At 48.0% G+C, this 10,689-nt stretch overlaps 1 protein-coding gene across 4 annotated transcripts in view; it reads left to right on the top strand.

Annotated features, from left to right (window-relative positions):
- The first annotated feature begins 7,303 nt into the window (after positions 1 to 7,303).
- ADAM17 (ADAM metallopeptidase domain 17) overlaps positions 7,304 to 10,689 on the top strand; it is a 34,334-nt gene continuing 30,948 nt past the window's right edge. For 2 of the 4 annotated variants that reach the window (XM_081156492.1, XM_081156491.1), the window contains exon 1: positions 7,416 to 7,626. Coding sequence is in view for 2 of the 4 variants with exons in the window: in XM_081156489.1 (XP_081012615.1) it covers positions 7,536 to 7,626 (91 nt within the window). In the remaining 2 variants the exon portion in view is untranslated. Of the gene's footprint in view, positions 7,627 to 10,689 lie in introns of all 4 variants that reach the window. The other 2 variants (XM_081156489.1, XM_081156490.1) reach the window with 2 other exon arrangements.

Here is a 10,689-nt window from a genome sequence, read left to right as displayed (position 1 = left end):
GATGTATTTTATGTGTTTGAGGACAATAAAACATTTCTTCACTGCCTTTATTTGAGGTCACTAAAAAAACACTAAGAAACAGCAAAAAGGAAAATCTACAGATGAGTCTTCCACTACTATAAAGCATTTATTGAACTGTTACTAAATCAGACTACAGATACAGTTGCTGCATTATCAGTTAGCATTAACTTGCAATTCAGAATCAACATTTATTATCCAATTTTCTCTGTTTTTGTTTTCACATTATATGGAAATTAAAGATATACATACAGTTTTAACTAAAATGTCATGACCTCAATATCCAAGATAAGTTTCTACACAAATAAATGAATAAGCAAAATTTAATGAAATTAGTAACACCTGAATCTAATTGCCTGGTCCCAACATTTGAAATCCTTTTATAATAATAACAAGCGCAGCTGGGGTGGCTCAGTGGTTGAGCATCTACCTATGAACCAAGAGGTCACCAGTTCGATTCCTGGTCAGTGCACATGCCCTGGTTGTGGGCTCGATCTCCAGTGGGGGGCGTGCAGGAGGCAGCCAATGGATGTTTCTCTGTATATATCCCTTTCTCTCAAAAATCAATAAAAACATTTAAAAAAATACCAATGACAAGCTCAATTGCACAAAAACAATCTCCATCATATTAGTATCAACTAGCTAAACAAGGTGATTCTGCTGGCACACACAATTCAGTAAGACTCCTTTTTAAATAAAAATTACAGTAAAAATGTGAATTAGAAAAAAAGTGGTTAAGTACTGAACTGAGCAGTCATGAGTTGCCAAAGTCTCAGCCTTTAGTCACACATTTAGTCTCCCCCTGCTTTAGGAGTTAGCACCTTGATAAGGGCACCCAGTCCTTGTGTCTCCTCATGATCCTCTGAGTTGGGCGCCTCCTAGCACAGGTAGAGGGGATTCATGGGACACTGCTGAGAACTCAGTAGCAGAGGACACCTTCCTCCGGAAAAGGGCAAGTAAAGTTTTCAGGTAGAGGGAGGGTTTAAGCCTTTGCAATCAGAATTTTTAAATGTTACATCTAGTCAGAACACTTGGCAGTTTTTCCTTTAGATTTTAATAAAATAATTGGGGCTGGGGATTACATTTGAACACTGACAAAATAGAAGCATTAGGGACTTCTATACCATCGTATAGTATGTGCAGCTGTGATTTGTTGATCTTAGACTGGGAAAGAAGAAAAATACACTTGGGAGGACAGGACTGGTACTTGATCAGCTTTGTGAAAGGAGAGTTGCCATGTATGTATGTTACGCATATTACTGTTGAGTTTTGAGGACATTACAATTAAGTACCAGTATAAACCTCCTGCCCCATAACTTTTTTGACTCATTCAGCAGGTGCTTAAGAACCTATAATACCTGAAGCTGTGATCATCATGAGATCAAGTTTGGGGCAAATTTGCCTTTTACTTTTTAGTGAAATTTTACATAACAGGTGGCTCCTCCTTCAGAGTCAATACTTTAAAGGGATTAAGTAATGAATACCCAGAGAGGAGAGCTGGAGGCTTCCCCATCTTCAGTTTAAAATCAGAACCCCTTACCCTAGCCAGTTTTTCCCAGTGATTAGAGTGTCGGCCCTGGAATGAAGGGTCCGGGATTCGATTCCGGCCAAGGGCCCCTACCTCGGTTGCAGGCTCCATCCCTGGCCCTGGCTGGGGCATGTGCTGGAGGCAGCCAATCAGTGTGTCTCACATGAATGTTTCTCTGTCTCTAACTTCACTGCCTAATCTCTCGGCTTCAGTTTTCTTAAAGGGTACACACCTATCTTTCCCATGAGCCAACGTGTGAAGGTATTTCTAAGTGTAGAGGGTTGTGGACTGTACATGGAATACTTGGGCGGGAAAGTAGTGTCGGGACAGCCTAATCTCAGAATCAGAAAGTTCTAGTAAAGTGAAACCAGTCTTGTGGATAAGAAAGCCACACTTCAAGCAGACCTATTGCCCTAGATTTTCAAGGACAAACACAAAAAGAAAATGACAGTGTAACTTGGGAATGCAAAGTTCAAAAAAGAAAAAACTATTAAGCAATGGCTTTGCTTCTAATTAGCCTTCTCTGATGGAATAGATCCGAAAAGGTCATTCTGCCGAAATAGGTGAAGAAACGGCAAGACCCAGAGGAGAGATGCCTGCTTCTCATGAGTTAAATGGTAAATGCCTGGCAGTGCCTCCAGACCGTAACGATCAAACTAGCTTCAGGCTCACCTGCAGGGTTTGCTAAATACAGTGTGTGTCTCGGGCAAGCTTTATAGGTTACGTGCAGGTGGAACACGTTCCCAGGGGATGCTGCTGCTCCTGGCCAGGACTGGGTACATGGGAGGATTAAGGACAAAGTAAAGATCAGGTGAGTTTCACAGCAGGGGAGTAAAAATAAGTCAGTTAAAGGATCCTGGGGTCAAGCAGCACACTGTTGAGACTTGTGCCCACCTGATGCTAATGCATGAGAGGGCCTTCGACTGAAAGGGATTGGGTTGTATACGCTAAAGAGCACAGGCGGCCTCTGGTTCACTGCCCCGGCCCCTCTCAGTCATTGCCCATGTTAAGGGTTTTGTATTGGGTAAGAATGAAATGAAGTTTTGCTCCAGAAGGAGAAGCTGGAAATCCAGCCAGAGCTGCTGTTGAACAAGGTTGGGGAAACCCTGGGGACACCAGCTCCCCGGAGGCTCGAATTGTTGCCTTGACCGTCAGGTCCACAGTTACGAAAAACACCTGCAGAGACATGGGAAGGACAACGCCCACAGCTTCATTCAGCTTGCCCTGCACGCCCCCGCTGGGGATCGAGCCCGCAACTTGGGTGTGTGCCCTGCCTGGGAACTGAACCAGCCGCCTCCTGGTGCACAGGATGACGCTCCCCCAACTGAGCCACACTGGCTAGGGCGAATTATTAGATTTTCAACATTCATCAGCTGAACTGTTTTTCTGAAAAGCACTAAATAGAACAGGCCTTCAATTAAGGTCTCTGGCCACAGTAGAACTGGAGGGTAATTGGTGCTGGGCTCCCCACTGGGGCCTGTCAACCCAAGAGTAATGACTGTTGGCCACTTTAGACCTGAGGTAATTTCAAACCAGCACAAGTTTCCATTTTTCTCCTTACCCAATCTACTCTCTATGTTCAGTTTTTCATGTGGTTCAATTAGTCTGAGATCTCAAGGGGGAGAGAAGGGATTTAGAAGGAAAAGAACTGAGGCAGCTACATATTTTGTATGGCCTGCAATAGGTAGGAGGTATGATAGCTCTGTTCACCATGTTCACCATGTGCAGGTTAGCCGATGCAAGTCATCCTGTGATAAAGGCCAGGATGCCTCACAAGGAGTCATGAGAAATACATATGGAGAGAAATGGTTCCTGAAATTTTAGAAATGAATCTTCTTGAAATAATATCTTCAATGAAATGGCTGGTTTCCTTTCCTTTTTGAACCTGGGGAAAATATTCCAGTTTCAAGTAGGTCCAGTTATATTCTTGCCCATTAAAAACATTCCTTTGATCAGTGAGAATCCTCAAGTATTCTGCTTTTCTTCATGCATAATACATTTTTCATTTTTCCTTCTAAAAGGATCTGAAGTAGGTTAAAATTTCTGGACTAAAACCTGGAGTTCTGCCCTAGCTGGTTTGGCTCAGTGGGTAGAGCGTCTGCCCACGGACCGAAGGGTCCCGGATTCGATTCCAGCCAAGGGCACATACCTCGGTTGCAGGCTCAGTCCCTGGCCCCAGTCCAGGCACATCGGGACCAACCAGTTGATGTGTTTCTCTCTCTTTCCCTTCCACTCTCTCTGAAAAACAATGGAAAAAATATCTTTGGGTGAGTATTAAAACAAAACAAAACCCTTGAGTTCTTGGTACATGACTTTGCATGTAGGTATATTCCTGCAAGTGGGTCTCATGTGATAGAGGTTTGTGGGTTGACTCATACTTCGCACAGGTTTATTAACTGGCAAATAAGCGTATGGATGTAGGAATAACTAGTATTTTAGAAATAGAGTGATAAATGCTCTATACATCTATGAGAACTGGTGGGATAGGTATAGGAAAAAAGTACTTAATAAGAGAAATAGACTTAGAATGATGACAGAAGGGGGGAAAAAACAAAAGCCTCAGCCAGAACCAATCAGGTCTTTGATCATTTAGGTGAAAGTTCTAGAACCATATGCGGCTCTCTGTGTTTAATAATTATAAATATTCTTTAAAAATTTTTTACTCTTAAGTTCACTTGCAGTAAGTATCTAAATTGTGTATAATTCATTTAACAGCATGGGATCAGTAAGTCTCAAGTCATCTTTTGCTTATCTTTATTAAATTTTAAATTAAAAGAACCACTTCAGGTTTTAGGAGAGGAACCCGGCGTCCAGTCAACTTGTTCATGTCGCTTTTTTCTTTTAACTTTTATTTATTGATTTTAGAGTGAAAAGAAGAGAGAGTGCGAGAGAGAAACATCGATTTGTTTTTCTTATGTATGCATTCATTGGTTGATTCTTGCGTGTGCCCTGACCAGGGATCAAACCTGCAACCTTTGTGTATTGGGACGATGCTCTAACCAACTGAGCTACCTGGCTAGGGCTCATGTTTTTAAAAGGGCAATGACAGCCCAGCTGACATGGCTCAGTGGTTGAGCATTGACCTAGGATCCAGGAAATTGCAGTTCGATTCCTGGTCAGGGCTTGTGCCTAGGTTTTGGGCTTGATCCCCAGCAGCGGGCATGCAGGAGGCAGCTGATCAATGACACTCATCATTGATGTTTCTCTCTCTCCCTCTCCCTTCCTCTCTCTGAAATCAATAAAGATGTATTTTTTTAAAAAGAGGGTGATGATAGTTGTGTAACAGATTACCCCTAATTTAACAGCTTAAAACAATAAACATCTGTCCTCTCCCACAGTGCCTGAGGGTCAGGAATCTGGGAGTGATTTTTAAAAAAAATATTGTTGCATGCTTTTATATTTGCCCTTTTTCTATTTTACTTTTAAAAGTATGTTTTTATTGTTTTAGAGAGAGAGGAAGGGAGAGGGATATAGAGAGAGAAACATTGATCGGCTGCCTCCTGCACGTCCCTTATTGGGGACAGAGCCCGAAACCCGGGCATATGCCCTGACTGGGAATCAAACTGGCAACCTTTTGGTTCATGGGTCAACGCCCAACCACTGAGCCACACTGGCCAGGCCGGGAATGATTTAATTGGGCTCAGGGTCTCATGAGGTTGTAGTCAAGCTGTTGAGTGGGGGGACTGCAGTCATCTCAAAGTTTGCCTGGGCCTGGAGAATTCACTTCCAGGCTTCCTAACATAGTCTTTGGCATGACTCAGTTACTTGCTGGTTGTTGGCTGCTGACCTCTGTTCCTATGCACCTTCCATGTCCTCACGACCTAAAAGCTGGCTTCCTCCAGTGTGTGATTCAAGGGAGAGCAAGCAAGCAAGCGAGAGAGCTCCAAAGATGGAAGACAGTTTCTTATGACCTAACCTTGGGAGTGGAAAACCATCCCTTCTGCTGTATGCTGTTGGTCACACAGACCCACCATGGTCCAGTGTGGAAGGTGACTGATTTTATAGGGGTGCAACTATCAGGAAGCAAGGATTATTGGGGGCCATCTGGGAGGCTGGCTACCACAGTGGCTATCAAATATCTCAGATATGTATATTCCATTGGGGAAATTTAAAATAATGCCATAACAGTTCTAATTTTAAGTGTACATTTACATTACTCTGAACATTCCATCCTTTGCAACTACTTATATTTATGATGAAAAAATTTTTTTAAATGTATGAAGGGGGCACATATTTTAAAAAAATCTTTTGGGGATAAGAGAATAAAAGTTTGAAGACCACAGGCTTAGACAACTGGTTCCTCTACCCAGTGGGCCCCTTAGCATGTTCCTCTGGCTCTTTATCTCCCCCACGCGGTGCTCCTTTATCTTAAAGGTATGGACAATTCATAAATGAAAGACAAACCTCAAATTGGAAATCATAACTTGGGTCATGACTTGTGAATAGGAAAGATTACTTGAAATCCCGACTGTCCCTGAAAATCTAGGGCTTCCGAGGATGAGTAAGAAAACGGAGTTTAAAAATGGCATTTATTAAACAGACCTTAGTAAGTGCCTTCTATGAGGAAGACATGGTAGAACTGGGGACACCAAAAAAATATAACCCAGGATCTACTCAAGTTATAAACTGGACAAAAACGATGCTTGGGTTGTATTAAAAAAATAGTACACAGCTGTCACATTTTTATGGAAGTTTTAAAAAATGTATAGGCGAAATCTGGCTTATGTTTTGATTAGGCATGCCATCAGTGTGTGTTTAATGAAGAGATCGGGTTCAGTTAGGCCAAAAATGCACGAGGCCGGTGATCATGAGTAACTTGGAAGAGACGCTGGGGCCACCAGGAGCCCGACCTGAAACCAGAGCTGTATCTTACTAGGAACTAGCCTTGAAACTTGCCTGGGCACGACTAACCCTTTACCCCTACCTACCTACCACTTCGTGGCGGAGACGAGGCCGTCTCTTAGCATTGTTTGCGGGTAGTTTTTATCGCGCGCTCTACTACCAGTCAAACGTATAAATACGTTTCCCGCATACAATGTGCGGGAAATGTGCGATGTCCTACTTGCATAAACGTCAGCTGAACCAAAACAGTAGTGTGCGCCGGGACTAGGATGTTTATTGCGAACCACGGACACGCAGCTGCAGGCAGAGCGCGGCCGTCCCGCGCGTTCGCGCTCCCAGCTGGGCCCGCGGGTCGGCCGGAGGTTCCAGCTCCGCTCCCGCGGAGGACGCGCGAGCTCCGGGGCGGCTTCTGGAAGCGCGGCGCCGCCCCTGCAGCTGCGCCGGGAGCGCGGGGACAAGGGCGGCTGCTGCTCCCCCCACGGCGCCCTCTCGCCACGCGGGACGGAGGCCGGAGGCGCCGCGGGAGGCCCAGCGCACCCCTGTCTGCGCCCCGACGCGCGCCCCGGGGCCAGCGCCGCCGCCTCGCGGGAGCTGGTCCCCCGCCCCGCGCCCTCCGCCCTCGGGCTCTGGGTCATCCCCGGGGCGCACACGGCCGGGCGCCCCCCCGTCCGCCCCGCACCCCGCGGCGGTAACGTGGAAAACGGATCCCAACCAGAGGCGGGACGCGCCCTCGCGGGCCTGCTCCCGGCTCCCGCCCCCTCGCCGCGGTCACCCGGGGACGGGGGCAGCCGGGGACACAGGCGAGGTCCCGCCGGGTCAGCGCGGGGCGTCGCGGGGCGGAAGGGGCGGGGCGCTGGCGCGGGGCGGGGCGCGCGATGGCCTCCCGGCATGCCGCGCGGCACGGCTTCCGCCTGTGGGCGGTGCAGGCGGCGGCGGCGGCCGGAAGTGGGCTAAGCCGGCGCCTCGGAGCGCTGCCCGCACTTCCGGAGCCCGGAGCCCGGCTCCAGTCTTCCTGTAGGCGGCGCGGGAGGAACGATCGGTGTGAGGGGCCGGGCCGGGCGGATCCCTTCCTCCCCCAATGTGAACGGCGCCCCGAACCCCGGTCCGGCGAGGCTGCGGAGAGACGCGGACGCGGCGGCCCGGGAACATGAGGCAGTGCGTCCTCTTGCTGACCAGCCTGGTTCCTTTCGTGCTGGCGCCGCGACCTCCGGACCAGCCGGGCTCCCCCGAGCGACTCGGTAAAGACCCGGGGAGTCGGCTCGGGCCGGCGCCGGGCGGCCGGGGCGCGCTGCTCTCGGGCAGAGCGGGGAAGCGGGAGCAGGTGTTTGGGGGCGGGGGGCGGGCGACTGCGGCGCGTCCCCAAGTTTTCTGTGTCTGAGGGGGTGTGGCTCGGAGTTTAGGGAGGGAATGGCGACGGGCCGGTCTGTGAATGGGACGCGGGCCCGGGGGCGCCTCCCCGGCGGCGGAGGGCCTGGGGCGCTGCTCCCTGGGTCGCGTCTGGGGGGTGCGGGGAGCCGGCGCGGGTGGAGGGGCCGAGGGGCCCGGGGCCTGCCCGGCCCGGCCCGCGGCGGCCGCTCGGGCCTGGGCGCCGGGGCTGCGCCGCTCCGGGGGCGCGCCAGGGCCTCTTCGCCTCGCCGCCGGGCGGCGGCTGCGCCTGTGAACACCGTCCGCTCGCGCTCCGCTCCTTCGGCTGTAACTTGCTGGAGGCGCTTGGGGCCGGGAGCGCTTCCACCCGCCCCGGCCGCTCGTGAAGCTGCTGCTGCTGCGAATGTTTTCCTTGAATGTGTCCAAGAAGCGAGCAGGGATGACCCACCGGGTCCGTTTTGAGCGTAGAAAGGAGAGGCTTCCTATTTGGGTTTTCTAAAGAGGTTGGATTTTAAGCATGGGGGAGCTTGGAGAGGCTCGGAGTCTGGTCGGTGTAAACCTGCTCTGTCCGCGGGGTCCTCCGTCCGTCGGAAGCTGCCGCCCGAGTGCCATCAGTTAGTAGGAAAGGGAGAAACGTTTCCCTCTGAGCACAGCCTTAGCCTCCCTGAGTGTTCATGGTTGGGTCGGTCCCCGGATCCCACCAGGATTTAATAATATACGGGGCTGTGCAGATCTTGACACCACGTCCATTTTCTTAATGGCTCATTAAGTTTCGTTTCCCTGGCAGGTCTTTTTCCTTCTTTGATGGACAGTTGTCATGGAGGGAGGGTGTTGAAGGTGCTGGGCGTTCTCAGGTGAACAGCTTGGTGGTTCTCTCTAGCTAGATGGGTTGCAGGTGACTCATTGAATGCCTGCAAGGAGGCGCTGAGATGGGATAAGCCAAGCCCCCGGGAGGGAAACTGGGGTAGGGATGGTCAGGATGAAGCGAAGGGGTAGGGCGAGGATCCACTCTATAGGGATTGTTGCTAACGTAAAGAGTAAACATGTATTGTGAGATATTAAAGTTGTCACCACTCTAAACACAACTGTTTGTTTGACTTTTATTTTGTTTTTCACAGGTGGAAAGATAAACATGAATCCTAGGGATGCACATAGCATAGAGGAAAACCTTGCTTTCCGGATCAGTTATCAGCAACATTCAGAGATCATAAGGGGGGTTTTTTGGCCTTTTTTTTTTTTTAATGTGCAAAGTGCAGAAGGCTGGTGCCAGAAAGTGCAGGGACTTACCCATTTATTCACCAGATGTTTGAAGAACACACTGTGTGCAAGTATTAGGTGTGGTTTTGGAAATAAAATCAGAAAACATCCATCCTCACCACACTTTTGAGGCTGTGGAGTAGGGAGCTTTAAACACACAATTCTGAAACAACCTGGAAGAGCAGAGTCTGGCAGGCGGTGGCATCATGAAGGGAAGTGGAACCTGGCCTGGGAAGGTTAGGCAAGGCTCCCTGAAGGAGGTGGTATTTGAGCCCAGGCTTTAAGGTTAGGTAGGCAAAGAGGGAAAGGTGGACACTCCTGATGGGGCACCTAGAGATGGTTGAAGTTAACCTTAGGGATCCTGTCTAGTTTTTTAAATAAAGCAGAAAAAAATGAGTCTTAGGTGTAGTGAGTTGTCAGGTTCACATACTGATAAATATATATCTTGTGGGTATTTTTTCTTTTTAAGAGAATTGACTCTCTGTGTGTTTTTAATGGCTCGGGATATAATTTGTTGCTTAACCGTACCATTATTTAGATTGAATTGGTCAAGACCAATGAATAGTTTCTTAGTTAAAGAGCATGGTTTATTGTTTATTAGCTTACTTATCCTATAAATGTCACTGTAACTGTAGTTCTAAATATCGATTAGGGATTTGGATCCAGGCTTTGGAGTACTCATAGGTCACCCAGAAGGATTTCAATTGAACTGTTATGAATTGCACAATTTAGGAAAGTTACGAATCATGTGAGCTTAGTCATGATGACATCTTGTTGGAGTTGCAGCTGGGTGTATAAGTCTCACTTTGATTCAAAAGTGGTTTCCCTTTATGTTGCTTTTAATAAAAAGAGGATGTTGTGGGAGGAAAGAAGCATGTAGGTCACAGATGAGGGATGAGCGCTGCATCTGAAACTGTGGAAGTTTAGATGTTATTTAGAAGTTTACCTTGAGGTTTTTGGTGTGGGGATTCTTCAAATTGCACTGCCCATTTCTCATTGACAGCACCGTTTTGCTTGGTATTTTGACATCTGGCTTCCTCTTTTGATATTAATTTTTTTACAGGCTGCATTCTTTTGAAACCCAAACACATAACCACCCTAACTGTTCCAGGGGAGACTTAATGCACCTCTGCTTTGTAGTAGTCAGAGATGAACTGGATTTCTAGACTAGAATGAAGAGAAGAGTTTAACAGAGACATGGTGGGGAAATGAGAAAGCCTGTTGGCCTTTGCAGGGTTTTCCAGAACATTAAGTGTAGGTGTCCTTCAAGGCCAGGTGTGGTTGATTTTTGGATTCTTCACCATTTTGTATTTATGGGAGATGGTGAGTGTTTTTAGTGGGAAGTATAATTTGAGGAAAGTATGAAAAGGGGGCAGGACAGGCTTCACTGAGGTAAGGGAGTGAAATGAAGTGCTTTTTCATGTATCCCCTTATTTCTTAGTCCTAAAGCCAACCAAGGACATGAATATCTTCCTCCCCACACCTCTCTTTTTTTCTTTTAACATGCGTTTAGGCTCTGACAAGTCTCATCTGCTGCCTTGGTTTCACCTACCATTTGTACACATTCTGATGAATGTTATCTCAAACGTAGACTTGTTCTCTGAAGTTTCACTCATATCCGTCTGTCCGCATGATGCTTCCACCTTGGTGTTCACAGGCGCTTCAAATATAACACGTCC

This window comes from Miniopterus schreibersii (assembly GCF_964146895.1).
Source record: "Miniopterus schreibersii genome assembly, chromosome: 13".
In the NCBI taxonomy this organism is placed as follows: domain Eukaryota; kingdom Metazoa; phylum Chordata; class Mammalia; order Chiroptera; family Miniopteridae; genus Miniopterus; species Miniopterus schreibersii.
This window is presented reverse-complemented; position numbering and strand designations above follow the sequence as displayed.